This window comes from Asterias amurensis, chromosome 3 (genome assembly GCF_032118995.1).
Source record: "Asterias amurensis chromosome 3, ASM3211899v1".
Lineage (NCBI taxonomy): Eukaryota > Metazoa > Echinodermata > Asteroidea > Forcipulatida > Asteriidae > Asterias > Asterias amurensis.
Window position 1 is genome coordinate 6775704 of NC_092650.1, and position 23094 is coordinate 6798797.

Genomic DNA, 23094 nt, shown 5'->3' on the forward strand with positions numbered 1-23094 from the left:
CTTGGGTGATGTGGTGAGCCACGTGACTGATTATGTCATTACACGATCGTTCCGGGCGAGCAATTTTCCCTAAAGTCACTGAGTGCAAATGAAATGAAATCCCAACGGGAAACCTTGGTACAGTCAATCACACTAAACACAATGGATATTTGCTGAAATGCATTTAACATAAAAGAGGTACAATAGTACCCGCACGAAAAACCTTGCAGTAATTGTATCATTGTGCTAAACTGGGTCGCGGAACAACACTGGATCCAAAGGCAATCATTACACAACGGTTTCTTTTTGTTGGACTAGAAGATGTATTATTATGTGCCTTCAATCTTCAATCTTCAATGATGAAATCATTATTCAGCCATCTATATACTAGGATGGTACCGATGTGACGTCACAGGCAAAGTGCATAAGAAATAAGGTGAAGTTTGATGATTTGTACATGCGTTTTTGTAATATTACAAAACATTATGATGACTCGTTTTTAAAGCAATGTCTGTCTTCCTCCATGGTTTAACAAACGCACGGCACTGTGACGAATAGAAAGAATTTAACAATTCACTGGGAAAATGGCCACAGGAAGTGGATCTGCTATTCCCCTCCAAAAATTGGCGCATGAACTGTGTTTTCGTCACCATCAAAACTGTTTTCTATTTTTTTCACAGGGAATGGTTAATTTTTTTCACAAGCAAACAAGAATCCTGTATTTCTTTCAATATTCTCAACACGGAACCTTAAATCAAACTAACCATTGTGATTTGTAATATCAAATACCCCCTTTTTGATATTTAAACAAGAATGATACTATTTTACGCACAAAAAAGACAAGTGTTACCGACAAGATTTACTACGAAAACATTGTGTTTCCACTAAGTGCAGTAGCCCCCTCCTTTTCAGACAAAACTGACCCCGCCTTCGTATTGAGAGAACAAGTCTGACCTAGTTAATTAATGTAAACACTGTTTTACACAGTTACCAGATACATACCAGTCATACCAGTATGCGTAATAAATAATAACAATAATAATAAAAAATCAAAAATATATAGAGAAAAATAATGTTGTCTTTTACCCATACACCGATGTGTGTTAGCACTGTATACTCATCAGCACTTTCCGGAGTCCTGTGAAAAAAATATATATCATAGGCAAGTACCTCGGGTGGGATTCGAACACGTGACCCTTGCAACTTTATAGCAGTGTCTTACCAACTAGACTACCGGTGTTGCCGGTAGCTAGAGGCAGTTCGAATCCATTTGATAATGCAAATTTAATCTGGTGGGAAAAATATAAAAGGTTACGCTCCGGTATGTCAGGCATTCAGGCGCCGGTTCAGTTAATGGCACACACTGGCCCCTCCCCTTTGCCATATAGAACCCTTGTGGAGTGGCCTCCGACCCAGAGCACATCCCCCCCCCCCCTGTCTCGAATCCTAGCCACTGCGCGGGCCCTGTCCTTTTAGGGGAGAAACAAGGCAGATCCCAATCACACTGTCCCATGGGCAGCAAAAAGCCTTGAATCTATATTAGAGACAGACGGTATTCGAACCCGGACCGGATGATCCGAGTTACTGAGACAGTCCCAGCACCTTTATCCCAATGCGCTAATGTGTTGGTGCTTAAAAGCTGGTGTTTTCATGGTCATAATCAATAGACCGATTGCGCTCAGTGCCGGCCTCACGTGACGTGGGTAAAATGTAAACAAACACGCGTACTGAAATTTGACTCGACTCTAAACGAAATTGAATGGCCGAGTTCTGAATTTGAAACGCAGTAACAACTGGAGAGGCAAAACAGCTTTAATTCGAACGCGTGGAAATGAAATTGGCTGCTCATTTGCCGAATTTGACCGAGAAAACCTATAATAATAATAAATGAATAAAAAAAAATAAAAAAAAAATAATAATAATAATAATAAATAAAATTAAATAAACTGCAGTTGCCGCGGAGCCAAAGAGCGGATCTATCCGTAAATAATTGCCTGGCGTGTTTGTTGTATTTCAAATTTAGCTCCACGTTCTTTCCTACGGAGTTTCAGACACGCCAAAAACCTTGAATTCTCACCAACACTTCAAATTCACACCACAAAATAATAAGTCAACTTCCATTATACGTGTTCATCCTCTTCGGAAAAATTATTACGTCGTGACGACAAATTCAAGATCAATTTATTGATACCACTTAGTTGACACCCAAGGAGAGGCGTCGTTGGCGCTTTTACTCACTGTAGGCACATTTAACAGGAATGCCGTTTCTTTGGTAACATTGATTATATCAAAGCCTCAAATCTATAACTCTATAGTAAAACAAAAACAAAACTGAAGGGTAAGCGATTTGCACTTAAGAGGTGCTGCTGTCATCAGTGTGAGCGTTATTGTTATCGTTGATGTGCCACGGGAGTTGGCAGCGGAAGCCATTTTGAACTGCCTGAATAATATAAACTGAGACTTCAGGGACCCTCACTCCTTTGCCTTTAGATGTAGAACCAGTTTACTTTTGCCTATAATAAATCAGAAAATGAATATCTTTAAAGTTTCAAGTCTGCTTCTGGGTCTCAGTTGTGGAAGTATACTGGCAGATATCTGCCAGCAAAAGAACTGCCAGCGTGGAAACTGCCCTCCCGATTGGCGCAAAGACGGAGCGTCATGTTACTTCATAACGGAGAAGATGACTTGGACCGAAGCAGAGAGTTTTTGTTCCGAGTATGGAGCAACGCTTGGTATACCAAACTCACAATCGGAACAGGAATTTATTTGGGAATTCTTTCTGCAAAAGATTCAAGATATCCCAACTCCGGATCTCTGGATTGGATTTATCAACACGAAGGGAAACTTGGATGATGCACGTCGGAGCAATGCAACCGGCTCTTACGAGAACTGGGCGGCAAGCCAACCGGATGGCGCCGCGTACTACGTGTGTACTGCTATGTGGTCCAATTATGACGGCAAATGGGATGATCAACATTGCCTTAAAGTAAAAAACGCAGTTTGTGAGCTTCTGGTACCCGTCACCAACACCCCATTATTTTGCCTGCACACCGGTGATGACGGTCGCCTTAAATCTCCATAAATCGAGTCAAGCGGGAAGGCTTGCCACAAATTACACCCTGATTGTTCGTCCAATCTGCTGGAGCAAGCTGGAGGGAATGTGGTGTGCCAGCTTAAAGGCAGTGGACACTATTGGTAATTACTCAAAATAATTATTAGCATAAAACCTTTCTTGATTACGAGTAATAGGGAGAGGTTCATGGTATAAAACATTGTGAGAAACGGCTCCCTCTGAAGTGCCAAAGTTTTCGAGAAAGAAGTAATTTTCAACGAATTTTATTTCGAGACCTCAAGTTTAGAATTTGAGGTCTCGAAATCAAGCATCTAAAAGCACACAACTTCGTGTGACAAGATTTTTTCTTCTTTCATAGTTATCTCGCAACTCCGACGACTAATCGAGCTCAAATTTTCACGGGTTTGTTATTTTATGCATATGTTGAGATACACCAAGTGAGAAGACTGGTCTTTGACAATTACCAATAGTGTCCACTGTCTTTATTAACAACACAACTCGTAATGGTGCGGCTGCTGAAGGAGACATCAATGAAGATGGGAAATGCTACTTTTTTCCCAAAACGAACAATTTACATTTCATTTGACTGAAAATCACTATGACGAGCTTCTTGTCTCTGAGTGACACTCTGTTCTGTGAATACTGGATGATTGACTGCATTTTCCGATGTATCGTGCAACACATTGAACAAAATTAATAGTAGTGCAGCGGCTTAGCAAGAAAATTGTGCACTTTTTGAGAAAAGCTTGAAACTTCTAGCATAGTTAGGTTGGACCATAAGAAACATTTTTGGATGTGGAGGGAAGTCAGATTTGACCTCTGATGACCTTGAGAGGTCAAAATCCAAAATGGCCGCCAATCTGCATGGTCTAATGTAAAAACACACTTAACTTTTGAACCAAATAGTCTAGAAAAACGCTTAAAGTGTCATTTCCAACTATATTGGGAATGCCAATTCATTTGGTTATACTTGCAAGACCACCAAAACTTTAGGTTTTGCATAAAGGTCAAGGTCAAGGTCAAAATTTACCAAAAAAAGGCAAATTTCGAATGTTTACAACATGTTTAGGCATACCCATTTATTTGTCATGTTAAAGGTGTCATTTCCAACTAAATTAGGGATGCCAAATCATTTGGTAATGCATGGGAGATCTCAATGTCAAGGTCAAGGTCAAACAAGGTAAACAAAAGGGGTGTTTGTTTTGTACACGCTTATGCTTGAGAAAATTTGTCAACTACAGATGGCACAAAGATGTGCTTACCGGTAAGCAACTCTATGGCATTGGGTCCAGCAGACTAGAATGGCTATTTCAAATACGACCTAAAACCTAGTTCACTACCACTATAGTTATCAACATCAAATTAGCACTGTCCATCTTATGTATATCCTAATGGTAACTTTCAACATCTAACAGTCTCCAGAACAAGAGCACAGTGCAGTGCACTTGAGTGCAGCTTTGACACATCAGCTGCAACATCCAGTGCATCCTTTCTTGCAGCGACCATAGATCAATTCATGGCACGATTTTGATTCATCAAAAACAGTGGTCCAAATAGGCTACCACCAAGTTCTATCGTTTGTCCAGCCCCAGTCAGATGGCTCTGGCATATCTGGATCATTTGCCAGTGCTTGGTTCCGACAGTTGGCCTGGTAACAAGTTTGTTTGATGGGCTGCTTGAGTGCTGCCCATGGGTTGGGGAATGATAATGATAATGATGATGATGATAATAAGACTTGTAATGCGCACGTATCCACCCTGCTGGGTGTTCAAGGCGCAGGGTTCTGAATGTTCTCCAGGGTTCTAGACTTCTGTATGAGGAGCTGTTTTCTGGCATCATTCACTTCCATGCTCTCATTGGTTAGGTTGTACATCAGCAAATTGCTGTAGCAGTGGCATAGATCCATCACTGACCTCACTTGGCATGCATAGGAGTTCACTGAAAGCATCATTCACCTCTGGGAAAGACTTCCAAGTTTCCCAGGCAGTCTTCTTTCCTCTGCCTGCGAATGAAGTCACAGTGGCACACCCAGTGAACGTATGGAAGACTGGGAGAGTGAGACACTGTGTCGGACTCATTGTGGCAACAATTTCATGAACAGAAAGCTTGATCCGACACCAAAAGGCAATCCCCAGCTCATCAGGAGTTGTTTTGCTGAATGAAGCCACACACAGTACAGCCACATCAGTATCAACGGTACGCAATACCTTTTTACAACCTGTTTTGCACAGCTTCGGCCACATGCAGAAGTAAACGAGTCTCAGCCTCCTCTTGTGAGTATGGGGTAAGGCGGGCCAAGGGTTACTCAGCAGGAGAGCAGAGTACTCCACTTCCTACTGGTCGTGTGACAGGAAAGCAAACAATTCTGTTTTGTTCTCATTGACTCTAAGGAAGGCCTTCCGATTTTTGGAAGCACAGTAGCAGGATTCACCCTTTTCCTTGTGCCTTTTCCCCTCTTCTCTCTTGTTGAGGCTGTTAGGCTATTATGTAAGTATACATCCCAGACAAGGTGGATACGGATGCTTTTCTCGAGTTGAGCAAAGATGTGTGGGGCGAACACTCTTTCTCCAAACTCTTGTTCCAGGATTAAGCATTTAAACCACAGCTGTACCGTCAAGAGTTATTGCTTCTGCCCCTACAGGTGCACAACTGTTTTCAAGCAGATCAGATTTCAGGCAGCAAAGTAGATGTGCTTAAACTCCAATCCACATTTTACCTCAAGTTGATAGAGCTGGCGGGGGGCTTGGTTTTCATGGGAGAAGAACTTGTCTGGTCTGTCCCGTGTCTGACATGAGATGTACAGCCTCGGAAAGAGACCACAGTTACTCTTAAATGCTGCGAGCTGTGCCTTCTGTTTTGACATAACCTTGGCCGATGGCCTACTGAAAAGTGTCACTTTGTTCTGAAGAAGTGTTTGTGTGACTGTGTTCTAAAAATGGACTGCCCATCTCTTTGAGACTGTCAAATGTGCCTTCGAAACATCCCTCAGGGTTGCTGCTTACACTCTAGGTTGCTGGTCATGGTGATGGTGTTCAGTTTTAGCCACACCATTATTTTGCTTTGTGACCTGTTTTTCAAATTCTGTAGTGATCCTGGCAAATTTCTGTCCCTGCTACCATCCAGGTCCAAAAGCCCCGCCAGAACCTTTCACCATTGCATTGTTCTGCTCATGGCACTGGTCAATTGCTGTAGCAGTCGCTATTGCTATTGCTATGGCAGAATTTGTTGCTGGTTTTGTGCATCACAGACAAGACTTCTGCTTGGACATCTGGAAGTTTTTGCAGCGAGAGTCGTTATGTCATGGAGGTGTACGGAAAGCCATCTGGAGTAGTGTGTGTGGTCTAGGGCAAACATCCAGGGCATAATCTGTATCAGAGATTCTACGTACAGCTTGAAGTTACCTACACGAAGAGACCTGATGTACCGCAGCAGAAGAAGCTCTAGTGACAGGCTCTTGATCCAATAGTCAAAGTGGACACAATCCTTTGCTCGACGTGTGCACCACTCAAGAGGCGGACTATCTGGCTTAATGGCATCATCACCATTGTCAGCTTGTTGGAGGAGTGTAAAAAGGCTTGCAGCTTTGACCTGATGTGCATGGCTGGTCTTGGTGACATGGCTGGAACGTATGAAAGAATTGGCTGTTCCGGAACATGCAGTGTCAGCCATACCAGGGCTTTTGTCGAGCCACTATCTTCAAATCAGTCTCCCAGCAACTTTAATGTGGCCATCTCGCTGTGTAAACGACCCAACATGATTACGAAACAATCATCTGCTCTGAGTGAGTGTCTGGCCAGCTAGGTTTACTGAACTTGTTTTGCACGAGCATACAGGGGTTGGTCAGCGGCAAGGACAGAATTTGACGTTGGTTCAAGTTCTGAACTGCTGCCTTAACAATGTTCATGGAGTGCCGTTTCATTGCCCTGGAGTGTACATTGTAAAGAAACAGAGGCAGCAGTGCCTTGATTGCGGTGGGATGACAGTGCCCTGTGTGTCAGCATGGTAGGCAGACTACGATATCCAGCCATCCATGGTAGACTCTTCAACAGCCGTCTTGACTTTGCTGAGCCACGCATACTCATCTTCTGTAGCAGATGCAGCTGCCAAGAGGTTGGAAGGCCTCACCGAACTTTGTACACACAGCGCACTCTTTGTCGCAAGAACTTTGTCTCGAGGGCAGCTGGTGGCACAATGGGCTGATGGCATAGATGGTACTGACTTGGTGGAAGAGCTACCCTGACTAACCACCGGTACACTATGTTCAGTTCCACCCTGTGTGTGTGATGGATGCTGCATAAGTGAGATGCCAATGTCGTGGAAGGAATCTTTTGCAGTTGCAAGCAGAGCTTGGATTGTGGTCGATGTAGTCCACAGCCCCTGTTGTAAACAGTCCAAGACGCAACTTTGGCAGGCACACTACATTTTCCACCCTAAGACCGCTGGCAGACACCATCTGCAATGTCTGATTAGTGTTGCAACAGCCTGTCATATAGGAGACACATACTCCCAGATTGAGGCGTGTCAACCAGCCCTCTACTTTTGGTTGCTGCATGGACCTTGAGGGATAAATAGATTGGGGGTGGAGTTTCTCAGCAGCATCTATGATGTGCTGAACATGACGTTCCGTACATGCATCGCGCGTGTAGTGCCCACTGACCATGCTATGCATATGGTCAGTTACAAGAAAAAGAATGGTCTGTTGCTAATTATTGGAATGAACTTACTGAAATATTAAGATGAGGGACTATGCAGGGGAACCACCCCAATATACATTTTAGAATATAGGGGAGAACACATGACAAATTAATGGCTAAACATGTTGTAAACATGCGATATTTGCCTTTTTGGGGTAAATTTTGACCTTGACCTTGACCTTTCTGCAAAACCTAAAGTTTTGGTGATCTTGCAAGTATTACCAAATTAATTGGCACCCCCAATATAGTTGGAAATGACACTTTAAGCATTTTTCTATGTTATTTGGTTCAAAAGTTAAGTGTGTTTTTACAGTAGAGCACGCGGATTGGCGGCCATTTTGGATTTTGACCTCTCAAGGTCATCAGAGGTCAAATCTGACTTCCCTCCACATCCAAAAATGTTTCTTATGGTCCAACCTAACTATGCTAGAAGTTTCATGCTTTTCTCAAAAAGTGCACAATCTTCATAATATGGGAGCTTATCCGCTGTACTATAGAAGTAGTCGGTGTATTAACTCTTTATCCCTATATAGATCATTTTGTATGCGCTCTACAAAAATGGTTCATTATTATTTTTATTATAATTTACTGCAAGCTCACTAAGATACTTTTGGGTAAACGTTTTAGACAACAGAAGATCGGGAAAAACAACACAATTTTTAATTTGGTGAATTATATACAATTTTGTAGATAATATTGTAGTAAATTTATGAGAACTACAGGGTATCGGGGCATTTAGGTCATTATACACTTTCGTAACAGAAAAAAATAAAAGTTCACAGATTTACAAATCGTTTACAGGGTTTACAGAAGGTAATGATGAAAGACTTCTCTTGAAATTTCCATGAAATGCTTTACTTTTCGAGAAAACTTTACAACAATTATCAATTCTCGTTGTCGAGAATTACGGATTTATTTTAAACACATATCATGACACGGCGAAACGTGCGGAAACAAGGATGGGTTTTCCCCGTTATTTTCTCCCGACTCCGATGACCGATTGAGTCTAAATTTTCACAGGTTTTTTATTTTTTATATCAGTTGTGATACACGAAGTGTTGTCCTTTGGACAATACTGTTTACCGAAAGTGTCCAGTGACTTTAAGACAAAGATTTTAAAATAAAAATAAAAACATTAGTTCCTAGTTGTGATGAGACAAATCACCCAAATTCATCACAATAATGTTTAAAATGCAGTTGCCGCGGAGCCAACAGCTGGATCTCATCGACACTATTGTGTGTTTTTTTGTGGTTTTTTTTTTTTTTTAGAAAGGAGTAATTGCTCACTTTTACATTTGAATAAGGTTTATCACGATTTGCGTTAGGGGTAGGCAGACGGGGCACTTGTTACCGCGGTGTATGTTGTTATGCCTATTATTTTTTATCATTGTGTGGGTTCAACAGCGCCCTCTCTTGATACTTTGCTATTCGCGATAAACCTTTTTGATTTCGAGACCTCAGCTGCTGTCTCGAAATCAAGCATCTGAAAGCACAAGGATGTTTTTCCTCTATTATTCTCTCGCAAATTTAACGACCAGTTGAGTTCAAATCTACACAGGTTTGTTCTTGTTCGCATATTATTTTTGTTGAGATACTCCACTGATCTCTATCATAGGCCTACCGACTGGACAGCGGAATGAATGCGTTCGTTGAAATCACCACAGACGCCATTTTGAAACACCCAAAACTGCACATATTTATTCTGTGCCTACAATCCCGTTTTGTATAGCCAAAACTGTTCGGCAAAATGCCCGCTTATAAGAATACCCCGTGGTTGCGGAGAGACTATCCTATATATATTCTTCGCGATTGATTATAATAAGGGGATTTTCCGACTAAACTTTTTTTTTTGGCATTATATCTACGTGATTAAAAAACATTGTGAAAAAATGAAAAACATGTTTATGTCACAAAACTCCTTCGTCGTTACATAAACCAAAAGAAAACATCGTATTTTGTACATGCTATGTGCATAGCCGTTTGAGTGTTTCAAAATGGCGCATGGTGACTTCACAGGCCTGTGCCCATGCAACAGGCGAACCCGTTATCCAGTCAGTATACTATACATCAGTGAGATACACAAAGTGAGAAGACTGGTCTTTGACAATTACCAAAAGGTGTGCAGTGTCTTTAAGCAGCTGTATCAAATTGGCCCAGAGCTTGAACCCCGTGCTCTTAACCGCAAGGTCATGACACGCCACATAAGTTGAACAAACGAGAGCACATTGCAACAATTACTAACCATTGTTATTAAACAAACAATTGTCTCACTTTTTATCCTTTCTTCTTTACTTCATCTGTGAGATTTGTCCGGAAAATACTGCTGTTTGCAATGCAATTTGTTAGAAAGTGGAATTAATAGTTCTTCATAAAACTCAATAGCTTAAAATCACCTTCTTGACAAACAGTCAGTTCGTTTAAAGACAGTGGACACTATTGGTCATTGTCAAATACCAGTCTTCTCACTTGGTGTATATCAACATTATGCACAAAATAACAATAATTGGTCGTCGGAGTTGCGAGACAACTTTGAAAAAAAACACCCTTGTCACAGAAAGTTGTGTGCTTTCAGATGCTTGATTTCGAGACATCAAGTTCTATTAAAACTTGAGGTCTCGAAATCAAATTCGTGGAAAACTACTTCTTTCTCGAAAACTATGGCACTTCAGAGGGAGCCGTTTCTCACAATGTTTTATACCATCAACTTCTCCCCATTACTCGTTACCAAGTGAGGTTTTATGCTGATAATTATTTTTGAATAATTACCAATAGTGTCCACTGCCTTTAATGCTGATGCAAAACGTATGTTATTACCAGTCATTTCCAATCATTCCACATCCTCCGCTGTTCTATTATTTACAACTTCGGTGGATTTTGGATTTTACTACTCGAGGGAACCTCTTGTTGTCTGATCGCATTAAAAAAAGACCCCTTAAGAAAAGAGCACTCGAGAAAATTGAAATAAATATGTATCTGTAAAGTATCTCCCAGTCTGCCGAGTCTACAAATTTATGGGGGCGAGGATCCCTCTCTCTATTTTAACGCGGTGTCTCGTGGCACTTTCTACAACAAGATATACATCCTTAATCCTCTTAAATAATGAGCTTCTGACCTGCGGGGAGGGCTTTAAAGGAACACGTTGCCTTGGATCGGTCGAGTTGGTCTTTGAAAAGCGTTCTGTAACCGATTGTTATAAAATGAACATGGGTAGAAAGATGTTGTAAAAGTAGAATACAATGATCTACACAAATAAACCTCAACATTGCGTGGTTTTCTTTTACCTCGTCCACACGGCGGCCATTTATGGGAGTCAAAATTTTGACTCCCATAAATGGCCGACCGAGATAGTTCGCGACGTAAAAGGAAAACCGTGCAATGTTGAGTGATACTTGTGTGGATCATTATATTCTACTTTTAAAACATCTTTCTAATCATATGCATTTCATAACAAACGGTTTCAAACGCTTTTTATAGACCAACTCAACCGATCCGAGGCAACGTGTTCCTTTAAAGGCACTGCCCACGTGTGGTAATAATGTCAAAGACCAGTCTTCTCACTAGGTGTATCCATTCATAAGCAAGTGTTTAATGAAAACTTGGAAAACCCTGCGGTGTAATGTACTGCGCAAAGATCAAAGGGGAATAAATCTGAATTGGTGTTCGTATTTCACACAGCGTCACCCATTTTAAAGGGGGGAGACTCCAGCTGAGTCAACGACCAAAACAAAAAGACACATTCCTAATAATGGTGAGCAGGGGATCAAAAGCTGTGATGCAACAACAAAAATGAGTCATAAAAAATAATTAACGGAATAGACAATTGAATCCCCAACGACGGGCCCACCTTGCTTTGTTTGTTCAACAATAACCTCAAATCGTACAAGGCTTCGGATTACACCAATCTTGATTGTGTTGAAATGTTTGCTCAAGTTCATATTATTATAAGCATCTTATCATTCTAATATTATTATAACCATTTGACTTCATATCTTCGTCTCAGTTGGACACCCGCACATAGCTAAATTCGAAAGAAGAAAAAATTCCCTGGCTATAAAAAGTGACCCGAATTACGGGTAAAGCTCGGTGCATCTATCTCCGATTGTTATTGCGATACAAATTTCGACTTCATCGAAAGAAGAAAAAATTCCCTGGCTATAAAAAGTGACCCGAATTACGGGTAAAGCTCGGTGCATCTATCTCCGATTGTTATTGCGATACAAATTTCGACTTCATAATTTCGCAATGAACAATTCGCAGCAGTTGACCAGGGGTGGATTTGACAAAGGTAGTCCTAACTTAGGACTAGTCCTAGGCAATGCTATGAGATAGGACTGGTCCTGAGTTAGGCTGAGTTACTGGTCCTAACTTAGGACCAGTCCTATCTCTTAGCATTGCCTAGGACTAGTCCTAAGTTAGGACTACCTTTGTCAAATCCACCCCTGAGCTCAACTCACTCGTGAATATCGCTGCGAAAGGATGTAGCTGCCTGACATGACTCCGGAAAGTACTCGGTATACAGTGCTAACACACATCGATATATGGGTAAAAGACAACATTATTTTTCTCTAAATATTCATTTAATACTATTTTTGTTATTATTTATCATGCATACTGGTATGACTGGTATGTGCCTGGTAACTGTGTAAAACAGTGTTTACATTAATTAACTAGGTCAGACTTGTTCTCTCAATACGAAGGCGGGGTCAGTTTTGTCTGAAAAGGATGCGACTATTAAATGCACTAAGTGTAAACGCATTGTTTTCGTAGTAAATCTTGTCGGTAACTCTTGTCTTGTTTGTGCGAAGAATAGTATTCTTCTTGTTTAAAGATCAAAAAGGGGGCACTTGATATTACAAAATCCCAATGGTTAGTTTGATTTAAGGTTCCTTGTTGGGAATCTTGATAGAAATACATGATTCTTGTTTGCTTGTGAAAAAAATTGACTATATCCTGTTAAAAAAAAAAAAAAAAGACTTGATGATGACGAAAACACAGTTCTTGCGCCAATTTTGGAGGGGTAGCAGCTCCACTCCCTGAGGTCATTTTCCCAGTGAACTGTTTACTTCTTTCTATTCGTCACAGTGCCGTGCGTTTGTTAAACCCTACACACAGTTCATGCGGCCTTAACAACTGCCTTAAAAATCGTCATAAGTCTAAGTTTTATACGAGACGAAAGCCCTTAAAAATGGCCATCCGCGGGTGCCAAACGTGTTAAGATTGAGCATTAAACTGTTGTCGAATTTATCCGTTGTAACTTTTCCTTTTCTCCGACAGTTCTTTGCACAAAGTTCCTATAGTGTGTGGAGGCTGTTGAGAACGTATCGGGGCATAATAATAAACGAACTTTAAAGGCAGTGGACACTATTGGTAATTGTCAAAGACTAGCCTTCACAGTTGGTGTATCTCAACATATGCATAAAATAACAAACCTGTGAAAATTTTAGCTCAATCGGTCATCGAAGTTGCGAGATAATAATGAACGAAAAAACAACCCTTGCAACACGAAGTTGTGTGCGTTTAGATGGTTGATTTCGAGACCTCAATTTCTAAACTTGAGGTCTCGAAATCAAATTCGTGGAAAATTACTTCTTTCTCGAAAACTATGGCACTTCAGAGGGAGCCGTTTTTAACAATGTTCTATACCATCAACCTCTCCCCATTACTCGTCACCAAGAAAGGTTTTATGCCAATAATTATTTTGAGTAATTACCAATAGTGTCCACTGCCTTTAATATGCTCTGCTTAGAAAACTAAATCACCGCGCTTACACACAAATATTTAGTACAGGAAAATAAATAAGTACGGGAAATACAGGAAAATTAAATAAATAAATTAAATAAGCATACACGCATACTTGTCATTTGCGCCATCAAAAAGTGTGGAAGTCACCCTTAAAACGTTGAAATTAAAAACTCTACAATATCCATTTCCTATAAACCCAAAGTGATTCCTATGGTGTTACAACTTTTTTGAAATGAGTGAGCAGAATGGAACACAAACGAAGTACCATCATTACCAAAACAAAAGTATACACAGAAAGTGCAACCATGAAAGATAGTTGGGCAATAACTCCTTCCCAAACAAGCAGACATTGCTTTAAAAACGAGTCATCATAATGTTATGTAATAAAAGAACGTATATATAGAAATAAGGTGAAGTTTGATGATTTGTCTATGTACAAATCATCAAACTTCACCTTATTTCTTATGTACTTTGCATGTGACGTCACTTCTTTACCATCCTGGTATAGCTATAGATGGCTGAATAAGGATTTCATCATTGAAGATTGAAGATTGAAGATTGAAGGCACATAATAATACATCTTCTAGTCAAAAGAAAAATGGAACCGCTGCGTAATAATTGCTTTGAATCCAGTGTTGTTCCGCGACCCAGTTTAGCACAATGATACAATTACTGCAAGGTTTTTCGTGCGGTTACTATTGTACCTCTTTTATGTTAAATACATTTCAGCAAATATCCATTGTGTTTAGTGTGACTGACTGTACCAAGGTTTCCCGTTGGGATTTTAGTTCCTTTTCACTCAGTGATTTCAGGGAAAATTGCTCGCCCCGGAACGATGTAATGACATAATCAGTCACGTGGCTCACCACATCACCCAAGACAAATTAAATGACACTGGAGTTCAAATTGGATTACCTTGTAGTTGGGGCTCGTGTTTTGTTAAAGGCACGTACGCGTACTGTTTGTGAGGATGCGTTTTTAGCTGATTTTTATTCAAATACACGTAATGGAAAGTATCAAGACACTGAGCAAATGTTTGGTTTGTGTTGTGATTTGCCCCTTTTAATTGCTTTAAAGTTTGACCTTCACGCGATAAGAATGGAGTAATAATACAAAGATCTTATAAAGCGCACACATCTTAGACACTAGCTCAAGGCGCTGAACAACAATAACATGTCTTCGCGAATAAAACGTATTGTCTCTTATTTGAAAGAGCATTTTTTTTCTGTGGTAATCATAACGCAGTGAAGTGAATACTGCGAAAAAGAAAATCGCATTACTGACTTAACAAGCAGGTGGCGTGTACAGTACTTCTCTTTGTACTTATAATTTTTCTTCATCCATTTCAATCATTCATAATTCCCTTTCTCACTTTAACTTCCATACGCGTTTACTTTCTGAAGGGCGTGCATAAATCGGTTGGAGAAAGGTCATGGGCACATGCACATAATTATACTTTTAAAATGGTGGCCGTGGCGGAGAACAAAATTGTGTTCATTTTCGGTACCCTGAGGAGACCAATAACAAAACAAACATGGGAATGAAATGACTCCGTGTACGAATTGTAAAGACTGGGTGTTCCACAAGGATATCTGCGTACGAAGTATAATGGGAAACTAACTGGAAAGAACAACACAATGCTCCACAAAGATACATTATTGAGAGTGTGTGTTGAGAAATGTGTAGAACGGCTGTCAGTTTTGATGTAACAGTTGAAGAAAACAGGTGAAAACTTACCGTGAGGGTATAGTAATGTACTTGTGGACCCGTTCACGGGTTTGTTCGGTCACATAAATGCGGATACTGATCTCTGACGTTGACTATCATATGATGTTCAAGTGCTTTAAACGTAAATACAGCTTCTTTTAGAAATAAGCAAATTTGCTTCGTAATCATCGTTTTTTTTTTTTTTTTTTTTTTTTTTTTGGGGGGGGGGGGGTTGTATTTAAAATGTACGTAGTTTGTAACCAGCCTGTCCCATTAAAAATGGACGTACAATCAAGCAGTCCAATCGTGTACATTGAAATGTCAACTTCTCAAATTATAGCCGCCATCCGTAAAAAAAAATGATGACATCATTTTCCCGCAAGATGACCTACTTATCACTCGCTTTGCCAGACTAAAAACCATCCTACCCCAAGTTTCCCACCTTCCCTCGGGTTTGACACGAGCTGATAAACGATGTCTACACAGAGCCTCACCGAAACGCGCCAGCTTGTCTGCATGTCGCTACAGCCGTTACCCGATTATGAAGAATACACCCGTAGCTCTTTAACACAGAGATGGGTAAGATGCTATATTCACACGCTTCGATGAGGCAGTTGATTATCCGCGTGTACATCAATAGCAGTCCTGCTCATCGTATTTTGTGTTATCAGACGTTATGTGTAAGCCTGATCTGATATTAAAATTGGTTAAGTAAACGCACTGGCTGCCTTGCCTTGCTTTAAAAAAAAAAATTAAAAAGCGATTTGTTGCAAGAAATTCAGGCCATCCAAAGCTGAACTCACATCGGGGGTATGTAAACACAAACATGAACTGTAACCTACCTATTATGGAACACCCGGGTCCCGGGAGTACAACACTCACTTCCCGGTGTTTTCACAACGTGAATTATTACTCTCACTTACCTCTCATCACAAATACTCATGATGGCAAAACACTTGTTTTTTTGTAACAAATTCATAGCGGGACCCGCGCGTAGCGCAGGTTTCCCGCTAGTATTCTTAAATGCCTTTCGTAAATACAGTTGCGCTATTCCTATAGGTGGAGAGCGCCACACGTGGGGGTGTTTAAACGGTTGATAATGACCAGCTGGAGCTCTACTTATAAACTCGGTTGTAGTCGGATACTACGCGCTATAGTCTTGGTTCAAGACGTTTCTTGTTACGGGCGATGCGGCGTCGGCGAGTTGGCCGCAATGTGTGTTAAAGGAAAACAAGAACGTTTTCGGCGCGGGCCTTTATCACACGGCAACGACCCTGCCGGTTTTAAACGGCCGTTAAAGAACTCGTCGCTACCCTTAATCATAACCCAGTCATCGTTTTAGAAATGACTGCGCAGTTTATGTTTTTTACACTGCCAGATACACTTATCATGAGTTTGTAAAGAATGCACTTTAATTCAATCCGGCTCAGAAAGATCTATGGTGTCGGAGCTAATGACGACTTGCCCCCCCCCCCACCCTTAAAGAAGCATTGATCTATCCACGATGAGAGAAATAAAACAAATACCCGCACGGTACTGTATTACGTGTTGAAGTGTGGTTCCGATGACATGACAGAGCTATTATGTACATGGATGGAACAACCGTTCCATTGGTTTTGCCTAAGTTATTATTAGGTGTGGGTTGCTGGAATATTAAAATTAATAATAATTATAATGTTCAAGTGATACCATGGCACTGCATTGCGTGTTGAAGTGTGTTTCCCTGTAACACTACATAGCTATATATTAAAATGCATGAAATTAGACTGTTGGTTTTGCCCGAGCGTATTGGTATTGAGTCAAGGTTGCTTGAACAAGAAAACATTATAATGTAAAAGTGATTCCTGTATATCGAAGACTAATTACAATATGACTTTCGAGTTGATGCACCTTCGTCACATCAGACACGCATCACTAAATTTTAATAAAACTGCATTAGTGTAGCGCCTGAACAGAGTGGTCCCCCTATTAAAGTACACACACTCATAAGACATGTATTTGGCAATATTAATACCGCATCCGATTGTGTGAACATTGATCCCCTTACCAATGGGTCCGGAGGCTCCCTCCGATGAAAGGGGAAACGGGACAAACTCTCTTTTGCCGGAGTAAGTAAACACCGTGAATTGCCTAGACACCCCACAGCTGAAACGCAACGCCCGCGCAGAGAGAGGAACAGAGAGAAAGAGAGAGGGAGAGTGGGTGGACTAAGGAGAAAAAAGGGAAAAATCGTTACAGCCGCGGTAGAGATACAGAATTCAATAGCCTGAAACCCGACCGGCGTGATTTTGTTTTCCAACGATGTAAGGGCCATGTCTCGTCCGGGTCGATAGTTATGAAATTATGTGTGGCATTAAGTGGGTTTGGGGTAGAATTGCTGTTGTAATTATGTCATATTGTTGATGTTCGGCTAACTTGTTATTAAGCCATCTTTATGGAAGAAAATGTTGGGAGCGTACATTTTTTTCCCCCTTTCTGATGAAATAAAAGCAATCGGTGTGAACGTAGAGATGTATGATGTTTACTGGGTTCGGGAAGAGTGCAGCTCGCATTGCCAAGAAACATATTATCAAACGTGTAGTGTTTGGAAATGACATCGCATTACCTCATTACATACTTGCTACAGTACAGGTAGCAATAAATTGCACCTTTTAACTTAGTTTAACGCAATTTATCGGAACTGTTGCTCGCCGATATGTAACAGGTTATCTTGAATATCGCGGTCATTCTTTAGGCACTGGCCAATATTGGCACTTAGTCAAAATAAGTGTTAGCAAACAAAATTTCTTGAAAATGAGCAATGGAGAGAACATTGTGATAAACGGCTGCCTCTGAAGTGACGTAGTTTTTTCCGAGCGGTTAAGAGCACCGAATTCAAACTCTGTTATTTCTGATCAGCAGAGTGCGGGTTCGAATCCCCAGCCGTGACACTTGTGCTGGATCCAAGGGGCCCTGACCCCTTTATGGGTCAGTTTGTTCCGATGCTTGTTAAAACAACTTATTTTAGCTCATATTCTGCGTCAGGTTGACCCAAATATGGGTTATTTTGACACAGATTCAGGGTCAATCAGGATTTGTCAAAGTGTTGCGCAATCTGCAAGTTCACTGACCATGGCAAACGGAGACAATACAAAACATCCTGACTGTATTTAATAGTGCAATGGGTAATTGACCGTCTAAGGCACGTTCAATTTTCACACGTCACATATCACTTTATAATGCATGATAATCCTTAATGCACTTAAGGTGTGAATGTTCTAGCCACGGCTGGCTGTTTCCTTGCTTCTTTGAATATATGGCACGGAGGGGGAATAATGAACTGGTTTTAAGGGGAACCCAATTAACGTTCTAGCGTACACCGAATGAAAAGCACTATAAAATACACGTGTACAAATGTATTGTAATGGTTTACAAATTCACAAGTCTGGGTTTGTGGGGGTGTTTGCTATCTTTTAAAAACAACATCAATAATTGTCTAACTCATAAGGGGGTAATACACGCTTTGTATAATGCATCTTCACTCAATGTTTACCGAGAATAGTGATGTTTTTCCAATTAATTTAGTCCTATAGTCGCCTATAGATCTGTATCACGGTGTGGTCATCTTCATTTTACTCCGTTCCAACACAGTGTAACCAAAGGCCGGACGAAACAACAGTCTGGTGCCATGCGCAATGAATGTTAGCATTCAATACTCTTATTAGAAACAGTGAACTTGACCAATATGGTGACAGCGTGATAACCGTCAATGGGTGCATGTTATAAAAACACACTCTCTTTTTTAAAGAAACTGGACACTTTATAGGTAATTGTCAAAGACCAGTCTTCACACTTGGTGTATCTCAACATGATGCATAACATAACAAACCTGTGGAAATTTGAACTCAATCGGTCGTCGAAGTTGCGAGATAATAATGAAGAGAAAAAAACACTCTTGTCACACAAAGTTGTGTGCGTTTAGATGCTTGATTTCAAGACCTCAAATGCTAAATCTGAGGTCTCGAAATCAAATTCGTGGATTTACTTCTTTCTCGAAAACTGCATTACTTCAGAGGAGCCGTTTCCCACAATGTTTATACTGTCAATTTCTCCCCATTACTCATTACCAAATATGTTTTATGCTAATAGTTACTTTGAGTAATTACCAATAGTTTCGCCACTGCCTTTAAAGCCATTTATACACTTTCGGAACAGAAAAAAAAGTTCACATATTTACAAATATCTTACAGGGTTTACGGAAGGTATTGGTGAAAGACTTCTCTTGAAAGATTATTCCATGAAATGCTTTACTTTTTGAGAAAACATTACAACAATTGTCAATTCTCGTTGTCGAGAATTTCGGATTTATTTTGAACACATGTCATGACACGACGAAACGTGCGGAAACAAGGGTAGGTTTTCCCGTGAGTTTCTCCCGACTCCGATGACCGATTGAGTCTAAATTTTCACAGGTTTGTTGTTTTATATATAAGTTGTGATACACGAAGTGTGGGCCTTTGGACAATACTGTTTACCGAAAGTGTCCAATAGCTTTAAGATCATGTAAGTACGTCACGTTGGGAGAGGTAGTATGAACCACGCATTTGATGGCCACTCTGCACCTCGGAGACGGGTTTCCCTTCCCTGTAAACACGAACGTAATTCAAGTATTTCGTTCTCGTCTGTTAAGAGATATAAACCATAAGACGAACTGCACCTAACACTTCATTAGCAGATGTCTCCACGTCTTTATATGTATATCTGTATACCTGTATATCAAAAATACCAAAATACTTATGGCAACCGGTAATTCTGAGACTATCTGTGCCACTCAACACATTGCCATAAATAATGTCCTGTACGTCGTGATGTAAAGCTGTCACTTGAGTTCGTACAATTACATTCTTTTCCCTGTCTGAGATCAAGACTGCTGTGCCGATAGTACTTCTTGACAATCAGCAATTTACCGTTACAACGCCTTCCTTGCTTGGCTATATAGGCCTACAGACAGCAGATACACGCATAGCTGCCACTAATCTCCTCTGATTCTGCAGAAAAACTCCCTGAAAATAACCCAACCTTTCCATGTTCTGATGGACAAATTTGAAAACCTCATTTTTGTAAATAGAAATTTTTCCTTTTTAAATATGTTGAATGTAAATCTAAATTATCTCCCTGATCGATTGTTGGTCACAATCTCATTGATTGCAAGAGCCAAATAATGGGATCTCTTTACACGGTATGCACTATTTCGCACAATGGGAGACTTTTGGACGCGAGGTGGCAGCAGACTTACCAGGTATATTTCACTTGTTAATGTAGTTCTGAGCGTGCGCACATGACCGAGAACAATGGATTTTACCTGGTAAGTCTGCTGCCACCAAGCGTCTCAAAAGTCTCCCATTCCATGTCTCGCACCTGAAATCAACGACAATTGTGATCCAAACCCACCTTAAGTTATTATTTTGGGGTTGTAAGACGTTCTTTTTCCATTGTTAATGTAGTTCTGAGCGTGCGCACATGACCGAGAACAATGGATTTTACCTGGTAAGTCTGCTGCCACCAAGCGTCTCAAAAGTCTCCCATTCCATGTCTCGCACCTGAAATCAACGACAATTGTGATCCAAACCCACCTTAAGTTATTATTTTGGGGTTGTAAGACGTTCTTTGAATTACAACTGCCTGAACAAAATAAAAGTATATATACAAGATGCCGATACGTAGAATAGTTAATTAAAAGCGACTATGTCTGCAAAGAGAGTAAAACGGATACAGATTCATGTTTGTGTATCCGTCATCACTTCAAGATGCTATATGTCTGATTTTTGCCCCCAAACATTAAAAAATAGATTTTTTGAGTGAATGGTATTTGAGTGAATGGTAAAAAAAGTTTAACTTTTACTTTTAATGGTCAGGAACCATGACAAAAATTTAAGTCGTTTCTTATAAAACACATAATAACTGCTCACGTGATATATTGTCGGGATCCCGACAAAAAGTAATTTTGAGCAATTTATTTCACTGCTACTAATAATTGGCTGACTTTTTCGAGCAATGGCTCAAATGAAAGCTTGTAGCTTTCTCGACCCCCATCAAAATACCTATTGAATTTTAAATCAAAGTTTGTGGGTCAAATCGGCCAAAAATCTGACATAGCATCTTGCAGCAGTTTACCAATACAATACCTTCCATAAGGTAACATCGACTACAAGATACCAAATAGCACTATTTCGCAAATCCTATTATGACTCTCATATCTGAGAATCAGAAACCAACGACAATGGCGACCAAAATACTCCTCTTATAGGAAGCCTTTTGGGAATGTAAAGGGTTCGCTTTTAAAGTCATTGGACACTTTCGGTAAACAGTATTGTCCAAGGCTCACACTTCGTATATCACAACTTCTATAAAAAATAACAAACCTGTGGAAATTAAGGCTCAATCGGTCATCGGAGTCGGTAGAAAACAACGGGCAAACCCACCCTTGTTTTCGCACGTTTCGCCGTGTCATGATATGTGTTTAAAATAAATCCATAGTTCTCGATATCGAAAATTTATATTGTTTTAATGTTTTCTCAAAAAGTAAAGCATTTCATGGAATAATATTTCAAGCGAAGTCTTTCACCATTATCTACTGTAAATATGTGAACTTTAAACAAAAAATTCTGTACCGAAAGTGTCCAATGGCTTTAAATACAACTTCCTGAACAAACAGCTAAGTATCAATATAGTACCTACTTCAAGGGAAAACGGTAGAAATTAACATTATGTTGTAAGTGTACCAACGGTGCATCACACTATAATTCACTTTAAAACGTTTCCGCTTGAATACAACATCGATTAACATCAACAATTGACAGCAAGTCCATAAAATGCCTTCCATACTCCTCAAAGCACCCTTGGGAAAACATTTGACTTCGAAAAATTTGAATAATGGATTTCATGTCGCACAATAAAAGACCGTCTTAAACATGAGCCGAATTCGATGTCCACATTTCTTCCAGTCGGTGTCATTATATTTGAACTGCGTTTGGCACACGTTCGCCGATGCAAGATTAATGCAGCAAACATGGAACATTGATTACCTCAGAGTCCGTATAATTTCCAGCATCGTACAATTTTCCTTTTTTATCCCAGCTTGCCAGCAGATCAAATCCCATTGGCGGACAAATAAGACGCATTCACTTTCCGATTGATTGCTGCACGCACTTCAAGGAACTATAGGATCGGGATATAATTGTCTCACACTACAGTACATGACGGGAATAATGGCTCACTTTTCCTTTCAACTTTTTTGCAATCAAGTAAGATGTTTTGTCCAGATTTTTGTAAGCGCGTGGGTTCAATTACGAACGATTCGTTCAGATGTTTTTTAATGCATTATATGTTGGACGGGTAACTGTATATTTTATATCATCTGTGCCTCTTGCTCGATGTCTTAAAGGGCAAGGTACACTTTTGGTAAATGTCGAAGAGCATTATTCCCATTGTGTGTATCACAACACGCATAAACATAAACTTAGTTGTACAAAATATGGGTTCAGTTGGTCATCGAAGAAAAATCACATTGCTACAGGGAATAGTGTGTTTTCAGATGCCTTGAAACAGCTTCATTTCACTCTTTTTTTTTTCATTATGAAAATTAATTCTTTCTAAAAAAGCTTCATTTTTGTCAAGCCATATTTTATACCAACAACAGTGCTTTACCAATAAAGTTTGTTCAGCATTAACTTACACACTGAAAAGTATATCAGTTTGTATCCCCATACAATTTGAATCTGAGAAGCGTTACTGCTAGATTCGTTTCTCAGATTTTGTATTCCAGTTACTATGTTCCTCATGGGCAGACCAAAACCGCTCCGATTTAAAGGCGATATCTAAAAAGACGCGACCACCTTGTGAAAAGAATATTTCACGGGT

The 23094-nt window shown here is 40.2% G+C and overlaps 1 protein-coding gene across 1 annotated transcript; it reads left to right on the forward strand.

Moving 5' to 3' along the window:
- The first annotated feature begins 2509 nt into the window (after positions 1–2509).
- Positions 2510–3061, forward strand: LOC139934433 (echinoidin-like). Its single transcript, XM_071928668.1, has one exon. The coding sequence runs from the start codon at positions 2510–2512 to the stop codon at positions 3059–3061; it is 552 nt and encodes a 183-aa protein (XP_071784769.1).
- Positions 3062–23094: the final 20033 nt, after the last annotated feature.